The 14,129-nt window shown below is 35.4% G+C and overlaps 1 protein-coding gene across 2 annotated transcripts in view; it reads right to left on the reverse strand.

Moving 5' to 3' along the window:
- Positions 1-415: 415 nt before the first annotated feature.
- The window catches only part of LOC102967570 (zinc finger protein 420-like), a 62,949-nt gene continuing 49,235 nt past the window's right edge, over positions 416-14,129 (reverse strand). For both annotated transcript variants that reach the window (XM_015544102.2, XM_042968958.1), the window contains one exon: positions 416-2,621. In XM_015544102.2, the coding sequence (XP_015399588.2) occupies positions 925-2,621 (1,697 nt within the window). In that variant the 3' untranslated portion in view covers positions 416-924. The remainder of the gene's footprint in view (positions 2,622-14,129) is intronic.

The raw sequence follows: 14,129 nt of genomic DNA on the forward strand, positions 1-14,129 counted from the left end.
CAGAGAAAGACAAATACCATCTGATTTCACTTAATCTGGGATCCAAAACACAAAAATAGAAATATAATCATAAATACAGAGAACTGGTGGTTGCCAGAGGGGAGGGGGCTTGGAAGATGGATGAAATACGTGAAGGGGATTAAGAGGTACAAACTTCCAGTTATAAAATCAATCTATCAATAAATTAATTAAATAAACAAATCATAGGGATGAAAAGTACAGCATATGGAGTATAGTCAATAATACTGCAATAATGTGGTATTGTGACAGATGGTAATGACACTTATTTTGGTCAGTATTGAGTAAAGTACAGAATTGTCAAATCACTATGATATATACCTGAAACTAAAATAACATTGTATGTCAACTATACTTCAATTAAAAAAAAAAAATAAGATGATTCTTGAGCCCAGAAGGAAACAATTTTAAAATACTGAAAAACACAATTACAGTAATAACTAATATTTATTTAATATAAACTATGTATTACACATTGCTTTAAGGCTTTTTATGTATTTGCATCTTTAAATCATTATAATGAGAGTGATTTTAATGTTTTATAAATGAAAAAACTAAAGCAAACAGGGGTTTACTAGCTTTTTCCAAAGGAATACATGTGTAGTAAATGGTGGAGTTCAGATCATGCTGAACAAGAGAATGATGCCAAACAAGAAAACTCTACATTTTATGGTTGTGCTCTTGTATAAATTCACCAATGTCTAACAAAGATTGAAAAATGATGGAAACTGATTCTCCATTATATTACACTAGCCTCTCTCTGTTTGAATTTTCTGATAGAGTTACCTATGGATGAAAGTAAAAAAGGATTCCCACTTTGATAATCTGAATTTTCTGATATTCCAAAGCTGAGTATCAATGAGCAATCAAAGGATTTAATAAATTTATATTTTCATAAAGTTTTTCTCAATTATGAAGTTTATGATGTTGAGTGAGGTGTGAATGACGTCTGAAGTCCTTACCACATTCGTTACATTTATAAGGCTTCTCATCAGAATGAATTCTCTGATGTTGAATAAGTTGTGAGCCACGATTAAAGGCCTTCCCACATTCATTACATTTGTATGGTTTCTCACCAGTATGAATTCTCTGGTGCTGAGTAAGATGTGAACCACGAATAAAGGCTTTCCCACATTCATTACACTCATAGGGCTTCTCACCAGTATGAACTCTCTGATGGTAAGTCAGCTGTGAGGCACGAATAAAAGCCTTACCACATTCTTTACATTCATATGGCTTCTTACCAGAATGAGAAATCTGATGTAGAGTAAGTTGTGAGGCACAAATAAAGATCTTCCCACACTGCTTACATTCATAGGGATTCTCACCTGTATGAATTCTCTGATGCTGAGTCAGTTGTGAGCTATAAATAAAGGCCTTCCCACACTCTTTACATTCATAGGGTTTTTCACCAGTATGAATCCTCTGATGCTGAGTAAGATGTGAGCCACGAATAAAGGCTTTCCCACATTCCTTACATTCAAAAGGTTTTTCACCAGTGTGAATTTTTTGATGTTCAGTAAGTTGTGAGCCACGAATAAATGACTTCCCACATTCTTGACATTCATAGGGTTTCTCTCCAGTGTGAATCCTCTGGTGTCGAATAAGCTGTGAGCCATAGTTAAAAGCCTTCCCACACTGCTTACATTCATGTGGTCTCTTACCTGTATGAATCCTCTGATGTTCAGTAAGTTGTGAGCCACGAATAAAGGACATTTCACAGTCTTTACATTTATAGGGCTTTTCACCAGTATGAAGTCTGTGATGCAGGGTAAGCTGTGATCCATAACTAAAGGCTTTCCCACATTTCTTACATTCGTAGGGTTTCTCACCCGTATGAATTCTCTGATGTTCAGTAAGTTGGGAGCCACGAATAAAGGCCTTTCCACATTCTTTACATTGATAGGGTTTCTCTGCAGTATGAACTCTCTGGTGGTAAGTAAGTTGAGAGCCACGAAAAAAGGCCTTACCACATTCATTACATTCATAGGGTCGTTCACCAGTATGAATTCTTTGATGCTGGGTAAGGTGAGAGCCACGAATAAAGGCCTTCCCACACTCTTTACATTTATAAGGTTTCTCCCCAGTATGAATTCTTTGATGATAAGTAAGCTGTGAGGCACAAATAAAGGCTTTTCCACATTCCTTACATTCATAGGGTTTCTTGACAACATGAACTCTCTGATGGTAAGTAAGTTCTGAACCCCGAATAAAGGCCTGTCCACATTCTTTACATTCATAGAATTTTTCATCAGAATGAGCTTTCTGATGTTCAGTCAGTTGAAAGCCATGGATAAAGTATTTTCTGCATGCTTCACATTCATAGGATTTCTCAGGAATATTAATTCTTTGTTTTAACATAAGGGATGCAGTCTGGCTAAAATTGGGGATTCCTTTACAAGTGATTAGTAGTTGCTTGAAAAATCCCTCTTTATTTCCCAATTGGCTTTCAAACTGGTCTTTGTATTCCCTATCATCTTGAAGACTTTTACAATCACACTTAAGTCTTGTAAGCTGTTCTATGATCTCCCACTGAGATGATTCTATTTCATAAATTCCTTTTGTTGAGAACAGCTTTTTGGTCTCACATCTGGATTCCCAGGCTATAAAGTAAAAAGAAAGAAAATGTTATTTTCATATTCCTTGAAAAATGAAATTTCTAAGGTAGAAACAGTAGACTCAAATTGAGTATCATAGTCATAAGATGTCAATGGAACCAATGGAACAGAAAAGAAAAATCCAGAAACAATTATAAGTGCAAATTTAGTACATAATAAAAGCTGGCAGCTCAAATCAGTAGGAAAAACATGAACTCTTTTTAATAAATGAAATTGATAAACATACAGATAAACACATCAAAAAAAGAAAACTGCATTAATTCTGCATATCTTACAGTTGGATAAATTCCAAATGGATCAGACATCCATATTTACAGGAATGAAAACATACATATAATTAGAATAAAATTTGGGGGACTTCTATAAACTAGGAATGGGGAAAACTTTCCTAGTCATAATTTGATAAAAATGACTGCACTATGGTTAAAGAAAAAAGAAAGGCTGGCATGTCAAAAACACGGTTAAGGTTAGGTTAAGTAAAATGACAAACTTGGAAAAAATATTTGCCAGGTTGCAATATCCTTAATATATAAACAGTTTCTAAAATTAGACTAGAAAAAAAAGACTACCATATAAAACTGGGCACCAACACTATGTAAAAATAGTCTAAGAAAATGGGACAGTTGATAGAAAAGTAATGTAAGTAGCTTTTAACCATATGAAAATATACTCAACTTTGCTCATAAGATAAATGTAAATTAAAGCTAAACAGAGGTGAAGATATGAAGAAATTGGAATCCTCGCAGCTTGCTGATGGGAATGTAAAATGGTACAGCTGCTTTGTAAAACAATTTTGTACTTCCTCAAAAAGTTAACATAGTTTCCATATTACCATGCAATTTTACTCCCAGTTATATGCCCAAGAGAAGTGTCCAACATAGAGTTCCCACATAACCCAAAAGTCCACTCGTAAGTATACAGCCAAGAGAATTGAAAACACATATCTATATAAAAACACGAAAAAAATGTCCAAAACAGCATTAATCATAATAAGCATAAGGTGGAAACAAGTCACTCATTAATTGATGAATGGGTAAAAATGTGGTGTATCCTTACAATAGAATATTTGGCAATAAAAATATTGACACATGCTACAATATGAATAAACTTTGAAAATATTATGCTTAGTGAAAAAAGCTAGTCACAAAAGACCACATATTGTATGACTGCTTTTATATGAATTATCCAAAGTAGGCGAATCCACATAGACAGAAACATCAGTAGCTGAACAGGGCTGGGGGATGGACAGAGATACAGAGTATCTTGCTACTACAAGATACTGGATTTCTTGCTGGAGTGATAAAAATGTCCTCAAATTGTGATGGCTATATGAGACTGTTAATATAATAAAAGTCATCACTGTTTACAGAAATGGGTAAACTGTACAGTATGTGAAATATATCTTAATAAAGTACTTTTAAAAAACTACAGAGATGGGGCGCCTGGGTGGCGCAGTCGGTTAAGCGTCCGACTTCAGCCAGGTCACGATCTCGCGGTCCGATCTCGCGGTCCGTGAGTTCGAGCCCCGCGTCAGGCTCTGGGCTGATGGCTCGGAGCCTGGAGCCTGTTTCCGATTCTGTGTCTCCCTCTCTCTCTGACCCTCCCCTGTTCATGCTCTGTCTCTCTCTGTCCCAAAAAAAAATAAAAAATTATAAAAAAAAAAAAAAAAAACTACAGAGATGCTATTTCTTACCTCTTGGAATAGGGCATTTCCAAATGTGACATCAAATACTATTAGCAAGACTGTAAGGAAATTGGTACTTATAGACATTACTAGTAAGAATATGAATGGTACAAAGGAACCTATGAAAGGAAATACAGCAGTATTTAGCATAATTACATATATCTTTTGATCTAACAACTCCACTTCTGTGAAATCAATCCCAAAATTGCCCTAACAAAATGTCAAAAACATGATGCACAAAAACTGAAGCACAATGTGTTAAAGCAAGAGATAAAAAATAATCTAATTGGGGGTGCCTGGGTGGCTCAGTTAATTGAGCATCCAACTTTGGCTCAGGTCATGATCTCACAGTTTGTGAGCTCAAGCCCCACATTGGTTCCGGTGACAGCTCAGAGCCTGGTGCCTGCTTTGGATTCTGTGTCTCCCTCTCTCTCTGTCCCTTCCCCACTTGTGCGCTCTCTATCTCAAAAATAAATAAACATTAAAACAATTTAAAAACTATAACCCAATTGTCCATTAGATGACTGATGGAAGTAATTCATGGTATACCCACATCACAAAGTACTATGCAGCAGTTAAAAAAGGGGAATATATTAATATGAAATGCTGTTTACATACATTATTAATTGCGAGAAAATGTGTATGCGAGAAAAGCATGTATAGTTATGCCTTTTCTCTTAGGAAGAAAGGGAGAAGAGTAAGTATGCATGTATAAAGTACATTTGCTTTTATTTTTTTAAAGGGGGGATGGATTGCAGGGTGAAGAAGGAATAAGTGGGGGGGGGCAAGGATAGAAGTCAGACCTCTTTCAATACAACTTGTTTTGTAAATTTCACTTTGGAGCTACATAAATATTTTCTGTTATTATAAAACAAATTATAACAAGTACAGTGTAAAAGTGGAAAATACTGAATTAAAAAAACAACACTATTTACAATTGTTGGAATAACCAAAGAAATTATTTCAAATAACTTTCAAATATAGTAATTTGACTGAAATATACATGGGGGGAAAAAAAGAATTGCCAAAACAATTGACTCAAACTGTTTTGAGTAATCATACTATTGAGTAATGCTGATCTTCTTTTAGAGACTTATATTTATAAGATAGGATAAAATAAGTAATTATATGATATTCCAATCCTATAATTTTTAGTGTTCATGATAACTGGGACTCTTAGCATGGGAGAAAATGGATACAGATATAAGATCATTAAAAGGGTTAAATAAAAAGCCTATAATTAAGAATATGAATTGGAAATACTGGTATGAACTCATGCTATAGTTTACTTTGTTTTTTTTTTAATTAATGCATTTTCTTAGAGCAGTCTTAGGTTTTAGGTTTATAGAAAAACTGACCAAAAGTCAGAGTTCTCTCTTTCCTTGCCACTCTCTTATTATTAATATCTTAATACTTTGCACTGGTGTGGTACATTTGTTATAACTGATGAAGCTTTATTGATATATTATTAACTGAATCCAATAGTTTACATTAGGGTTCACTCTTTGTGTTGTAAAGTTATATGGGTGTTGCCAAATGCATAATGTCATGTATTCACCATTACAGTATCGCACAGAATAGTTTACTTAAAAATCCCCTGTACTCCACCTAGTTATTCCTCCTCCCTATTTCTCACTGATTGCTTTACCAACTCTACTATTTGCCTTTTCCAGAATGTGATGTAGTTAGAATCATAAAATATGTAAACTCTTCAAACTGGCTCCTTTCATTTAACAAGACACTAAGCATTTTCATGGTCTCATGGTTTGATAGTTATTTTTCATTTCTGAATAATATTCCTTTGTATGGATTAACTACATTGTTTATCCAATTACTAAATGAAGGGCATCTTGGTTGCTTTCAAGTTTTGGCAATTATGAACAAGCTTCTATAAACTTATGTGCAGGTTTTTGTATGAACAAAAGTTTTCAATTTATTTGGGTAAATATCTAGGAGCACAATTGCTGGATCATATACCAAAACTATGTTTATTTTGTTTTGTTTTGTTTTGTTTTTTTCAAGTTAGTTAACATACAGTGTAGTTGGCTTCAAGAGTAGAACCCAGTGATTCATCTCTTACATATGACACCCAGTGCTCATCCCAAAAAGTGCCCTCCTTAATGCCTGTCACCCACTTAACCCACTCCCATCATCCCACAGTTCATTCTCTGTCTTTAAGAGTCTCTTATGTTTTGACTCCCTCTCTGTTTTTATCTTATTTTCGCTTCCCTTCCTCTATGTTCATCTGTTAAGTTTCTCAAATTCCACATGAGTGAAATCATATGTCTTTCTCTGACTGACTTGTTTCGCTTAGTATAATACCCCATCCACATTGTTGCAGATGGCAAGATTTCGTGATTTTTTCATCACCGAGTAGTATTCCATTGTGTGTGTGTGTATGTGTGTATGTATGTATGTATGTATGTATATATCACTATTCCATTGTATGTGGGTATGTATGTATGTATGTATGTATTACATTTTCTTAATACATTCATCGGTTGATGGGACATTTGGGCTCTTTCCATAATTTGGCAATTGTTGATAGCGCTGCTGTAACATTGGGGTGCATGTGCTCCTTCAAATCAGCATTTTTGTATCCTTTGGATAAATTCCTAATAGTGCAATTGCTGGGTCATAGGGTAGCTCTATCTTTAGTTTTTTTGAAGAACCTTCACACTGTTTTCCAGAGTCGCTGCACCAGTTTACTTTCTCACCAACAGTGTAAGAGGGCTTCCTTTTCTCCACACCCTTGCCAACATCTGTTGTTTCCTGAGTTGTCAATTTTAGCCATTCTGACTGGTGTGAGGTGATATCTCCTTATGATTTTGATTTGTATTTCCCTGATGATAAGCGATGCTTTACTTTTGTGTATGGTGTAAGAAGGTGGTCCACTTTCCTTCTTCTGTATGTTGCTATGCAGTTCTCCTAGCACCATTTGCTAAAGAGACTGTTTTTTCCATTGGATAATCTTTCCTGTTTTGTTGAAGATTGGTTGGCCATATATTTTTGGGTCCACTTCAGTGTTTTCTATTCTATTCCATTGATCCAGGTGTCTGTTTTTGTGCCAATACCATAGTGTCTTGATGATTATAGCTTTGTAGTACAGGTTAAAGTCCAGGATTGAGATGCCTCCAGCTTTGGTTTTTTCAACATTACTTTGGCTATTCAGGGTCCTTTGTGGTTCCATACAAATTTTAGGATTGTTTGTTCTAGCTCTGTGAAGAATGCTGGTGTTATTTTGATAGGGAATGCATTGAATGTATAGATTGCTTTGTGTAGTTATCGACATTTTAACAATATTTATTCTTCTGTTCCATGAACATGGAATGTTTTTCCACTTGTCTTCTTCAATTTCTTTCATAAGTTTTCTACAGTTGTTGGTGTACAGATCTATCACCTTGTTGGTTAGATTTATTCCTAGGTATCTTGTGGGTTTTCGTGCAATTGTAAATGCGACTTATTCCTTACTATCTTTCTGTTGCTTCATTATTGGTGTACAGAAATGAAACCGATTTCTGTACACTGATTTTATATCCTGTGAATTTACTGAGTTCCCATATCAGCTCTAGTAGTTTTTTGGTGGCATCTTTCAGGTTTTCCATGTAAAGTATCATGTCATCTGCAAAAAGTGAAAGTCTGACTTCTTTGCCAATTTGGATGCCTTTTATTTGTGTTATCTGATTGCTGAGGCTAGGACTTCCAACACTAGTTGAACAATAGTGGTAAGAGTGGACATCCCTGTCATGTTCCTGATCTCAGGGGAAAAGCTCTCAGTTGTTCCCCATTGAGGATGATACTGGCTGTGGACCTTTCATATATGGCTTTTATATTAAGGTATGTTCCTTCTATCCAGACTTTCTTGAGGGCTTTTATCAAGAAAGGATGCTTTATTTTGTCAAATGCTTTTTTCTGTATCTACTGACAGGATCATATGGTTCTTATACTCTTTTCCATCATTGTGATGTATCACACTGACTGATTTGCAAATATTGAACCTGCCCTGCAGCCCAGGAATGAAGCCCACTTGATCATGGTGAATAATTTTTTTTAAGTACTGTTGAATTCAATTCATCCAGATTCATCAGGGATATTGGCCTGTAATTGTCCTATTTAGTGGGGTCTTTGTCTGGTTTGGGAATCAAGGTAATGCAGGCTTCATAGAATGAGTTTGGAGGCTTTCCTTCAATTTCTATTTTTTGGAACAGTTTGAGAAGAATAGGTATCACCTCTGCTTTAAATGTCTGGTAGAATTCCCCTGGGGAGTCATCTGGCCCAGGACTCTTATTTGCTGGGGGATTTTTGATAATCAATTCAATTTCTTTGCTGGTTGGACTACATTTAGTTTTGTAAGAATGTGTCAAACTGCCTTCCAAAGGGACTGTACTATTTTGCATTCCCATCAACAATGAAAGAGAGTTTCTGTTGCCCTACATTCTTGACACTATTTGGAGCTGTCAGTGTCTTGGATTTTAGTCATTCTAAGAGACCTGTAGTTACATCCCATGGTTCTTTAAAAATGTGATACCCTGGGGTGCCTGGGTGGCTCGGTCGGTTAAGCGGCCGACTTCGGCTCAGGTCATGATCTCACGGTCCGTGAGTTCGAGCCCCGCGTCGGGCTCTGTGCTGACTGCTCAGAGCCTGGAGCCTGTTTCAGATTCTGTGTCTCCCTCTCTCTCTGCCCCTCCCCTGTTCATGCTCTGTCTCTCTCTGTCTCAAAAATAAATAAACGTTAAAAAAAATTAAAAACAAATAAATAAAAATGTGATAACCTGATGACATATGACATCTGAATATCTTTTCATATACTTATTTGTCATGAGTTTATCTTCTCTAGTGAGGCATCGGTTCAGATCTCTTGGCCACATTTAAACTGGGTTCTTTTGTTATTGAGTTTCAAGAATTCTTTGTATATTTTATATATAAGTCCTTTACCAGGTACTGTCTTGCAAAGATTTTTCTCCCATTCTGTGATTTGCCTTTTCATTCTCATAACTGTCGTTCACTCAGAAGTTTTTAATTTTAATGAAAACCAACTGTATCTTTTGTGTTCATGATTATAGTTTTAGGTGTTTATATAAAAACTCATTCTGAGCCCCAAATCACCTAGATTTTCCCCTCTGTTATCTTCTGAAGTTTTATAATTTTCATTTTACATTAAGGACTATGATCTATTTTGAGTTAATTTCTGTGAAAACGTATGACATCAATATTGAGATTTTTTTTTAAGTGTGTATGTTCAGTTGTTCCAGCAACATTTGTGAAAAAGACTATCCTTTCTCCATTGGATTGCCTTCACTCCTTTGTCAAGGATCAGCTGAGTATATTTGTATAAGTCTGTTTCTGGGCTTTCTATTCAGTTCCATGGATGCATTTATTCTTTCACCAATAATACAATGCCACCCTGATTACTATAGCTTTATGGGAATTCTTGAAGTCAGGAAGTTAAGTTTGTCTCTCATTTCCTGCATACTACAGTCTTCTTTTTATTCTTTTCACTTCTTTTAGTTGACTTTTGTAGAGAAATATTTATATTCCTTTCTCATTCCTTTTATGTGCAGTTGACCCTTGCACAATAAAGGTGCTTAAAGGTAACAAATACCCAGTCAAAAATCTGCATATGACTTTTGACACCCTCAAAACTTAACTAATAGCTCACTGTTAACCAAAAGCTTTAATGATAACATAAGCAGTTAATTAACACATATTTCATGTTATATGTATTATATACTCTATTCTTTGTTGTTTATTTATTTATTCTCAGAGAGAGAGGGAGAGAGAGCAAGAGCGGGTGAGGGGCAAAGAGAGACGGGGAGAGAGAATCCCAAGCAGGCTCCATGCTGTCAGTATGGAGCCCGACATGGGGCTTGATCCAACGAACGGTGAGATCATGACCTAAGCTGAAATCAAGAGCTGGACGCTCAACTGACTGAGGCCCCCAGGGGCCCCAATATACTCTATTCTTACAATAAAGTAAGCTAGTGAAAGAAAATTATTAAGAAAACCATAAGGGAAAGAAAATACATTTATGGTACTATACTGTAAAAACTACACATATAAATGGACCTGCACAGTTTAAACCCATGTTGTCCAAGTGTCAACTGGATCTTCTTTTGTGTATGGCTATTTTCGTTGTTATTACTGGGGGTGGGTTACATTTAATGTCCTAAAGTTATAACTCTTTAATTTGAGTTTATACCAGCTTAATTTCAATAACATACACTTAATTTCAATAACACTACTCCTTTATGTCTCAGTCCCCACCCCCTGTGATTGTCAGTGTCACAAAATTACATCTTTATACATTTGTGCCAAAAACAAAACTCAGTCTCTTAAAGTATTAGTCACTCCAGTTAAGTAGAAAACAAGATTTGAAGCTACAAACCAAAGTTAACAATAATACTAGCTTTTAGACTAACATTGTGGGGTTTTGTTTGTTAACTTTATCAGTCTCTTAAATCACACAGAAGACAAAAAGTAGTTACAAGCTATTGTTACAATAATAGTTTTTATAATTGCTCATCTATTTGCCTTTATTGAATTCTGTATTTCTCTATATGGCTTCTAGTTACTGTCTAGTGTCCTTTTATTTCACCTTGCAAGAATCCCTTAAACATTTCTTGCAGAGGAGGTAAGGTAAAGTGGTCACAAACTCCCTTGGCTTTTATCTAAAAATGTCTTAATTTATCCCTTTTGAAACACAGTTTTCTTGGATATAGGATTCTTGGTTCACAGTTTTTGTCTTTTAGCACACTGTGTGTGTGTGTATATATATATATATATATATATATATATATATATATATATATATTGACCCACTACCTTCTGATCCCTAGTGTTTCTGAGGAGAAATCTGATCATCTTACTGAGGATCACTGTGTATAATTATTTGCTACTCTCTTGTTGCTTTCAAGATTGTCTTTGACTTTTGAAAGTTTGATTATAATGCATCTTGGTACAGATGCCTGAGTTCATCCTACTTTAGTTTGTTGAGCCTGTATGTTTATATTTACATCTTTCATAAAATTTGGGAAGTTTTTCAGCTATTGTTACTTCAAATGTTGTCTCTGCTCTTTCTGCGACTCCCAAAATACATATGTTTAGCTGCTTGATGCTGTCCCATAGGTCCTATAGACTCTGTTCACTTTCCTTCTACTTTTTTTTTTCTTTCTAATCCTCAGACTAGATACTTTCTATTGTCCTATCTTCAAGTTCACTGATTCTTTCTGCCTGCTCAAACCTGTCTTTGAATCCCTCTAGCGAATTTTTCATTTGGGTTCTTGTACTTTTTAGTTCCAGAACTACTTCTTGGCATCTTCTTAGGTTTTCTAGTTCTTTATTGGTTTTTGTTTTGTTCATATACAGTTTTAGTGACTTTATCCACATCTTCCTTTAGTTGTCTATCTTTAAGACAGTTGTTTTACAGTCTGTCTGGTATATATGCCATCAGGTCTTTTTCCAGAACAGTTTCTGTTGGTTTATTTTTTTCCTTTGAATGGGGCATATTTTCCTGTTTCTTTGTATGCCTTGCGATTTTTTGCCGCAATACTGGAAATTTTATACAATTCTTTCTTTTATACGTTTATTTATTTATTTTGAGAGAAAGAGAGAGAGAGAGAGAGAGAGAGAGAGAGAGAGAATGGGTGGGGTAGGGACAGAGAGAGAAGGAGAGAGAGAACTCTAAGCTTAGTACAGAGCCTGACACAGAGCTCAAACTCACCAACTGTGAGACCATGACCTGAGCCAAGATCAAGAGTTGAATGCTTACCCAACTGAACCACCCAGGTGCACCCATTTTATACAATTCTAAGTAATTCCAGAAATCAGATTCTCTCCCTCTCTCAGGGTTTGACAATTTATGTTACTATTGTTGTTTTGATTGTTGTAGGCTTCTGTGCTGAGGACCACACGCAGGTATAAACTTAAGGTCTTCTCCAGTCTTTTCTGGGTTTTTCTCTGGGTAGACATGGTCACTTTCTAATTTTCTCTAGATATGCCACTGTTTTTGAATGTCCTAGTCTTTAATATCTGGCTCCCAAATGGGAAAGAAAAAAATGAACAAGGTGAAAAAATGGTGCCGGCCCTTCAAGCCGTCCCCTGGAAGTCACTTCAGCCAGAAGGGGAGGGACTTAGAGCAAATGGGGAGGTGCAACAATGGCCACTTCCACTTTGTCTACAACTCTGTGATCAGGACATTGTTAGGAAACATATTGGGGAAAGTCAATATTGTAGACTTGTCAATTTTCTCCCAAAATGATTTGTAGAGTCAATGCAATCTTAATCAAAATCCCAACACATTTGAAGGGAGAAGGCTGTCAACCTAATTAGAAAGACATAAGACCATGAATGGTCATAACATTCTTAAAGAGAAGATGAAAATATTTTAAAAGCAACTATAATTAAAACTATGTGGTATTATCACAGGGCTTAAATATACAAAGTCCAGAAATATGCCCACATAAAAAAAGAAGTTATATTTGATAAAAGTAGCATTTCGTGGGGAGAGAAAATAAACTTTACAATCAATCTTGCCAAGACAACTAGAAAAACTAGACCCCTATTTCACACACCATGAGAGAAGTCAACTATAGGTAGGATGAAAACCTCAATGTGAAAGGAAACATTAAAAATCTTTTTAAGGGGTGCCTGGGTGGCTCAGTCGGTTGAGGGTCCGACTTCGGCTCAGGTCATGATCTCACAGTTCATGAGTTCAAGCCCCGCATTGGGCTATGTGCTGACAGCTCAGAGCCTGGAGCCTGCTTCAGATTCTGTGTCTCTCCCTCTCTCTCTGCTCCTCCCCTGCTCACACGCTGTCTCTCTCTCAAAAATAAATAAAGGTTAAATTTTTTTTAAAATCTTTTAAAAAATAATTATATAGAATAATATATTAATGAATTAAAGGTATAGAAGGATTTTTTTAATAGCTCACAAAAATATCCATCATAAAGGAAAAGATTGATAAATTCTACTACTTTAAAATTAGGAACTTTTATTCATCGAAAGATTCTAGAAAAAGGGTGAAAAGTCAAGGCACACAGCAGAAGATACCTGAAACACAAATATACTACCTATAAAAATAAAAAACCCATCTAATCAGTAACAGAAATATTAACAATCCAGTAGAAGAATAAGCCAAAAATACGAACAGGAATCTACAAAAGAAAAGTTCCAAATGGCCAATAAATATATTAAAAAACAGCCCATTAGCAATCATTAGTAATCAGGGAGATGGAAATAAAATTCTAATGACAGATACAAGCTGAGTAGATAGGCAAAAATTTTTAAATCTGACAATATTATGTGTGGTCAAGATGTGGTACAGATTCTCATATACTATTGATAGGGACTGGACACTGGTACAATTACTTCAGAACACAGTTTGGCAGTATCTAGTAAAATCAAAGATACACATATCTTTTGACCCAGCACTTTCACTCTTAGAATATCTATCTAAGATAGATATTCCAGAGAACCTCATGCTCAGGTATATGAGTAAACATATCAAGTGACATTTATAGCATCAATATTTACAAACAGCCCAAATTAGAAATGACCTACATTTTAGCCAAGAATATACTAAAAATTAATAACCAAGAGTTAATTCTGGTATATTCAAACAATGGAATTCTTATAAAAATGAATGAACTAGAGCTACCTTTGGATGACTCTCACAAATACAGTATTGAATAAAAGGAGCCTGACACAAAAGAATATGTACAATATGACCCCACTCACCTAAATCCTAAAATGGGCAAAACTAAACAATACACTTTAGACCTGTATACCTAAGTCACAAATGTATATACTCA

Source organism: Panthera tigris, chromosome E2, assembly GCF_018350195.1.
Source record: "Panthera tigris isolate Pti1 chromosome E2, P.tigris_Pti1_mat1.1, whole genome shotgun sequence".
NCBI lineage: Eukaryota > Metazoa > Chordata > Mammalia > Carnivora > Felidae > Panthera > Panthera tigris.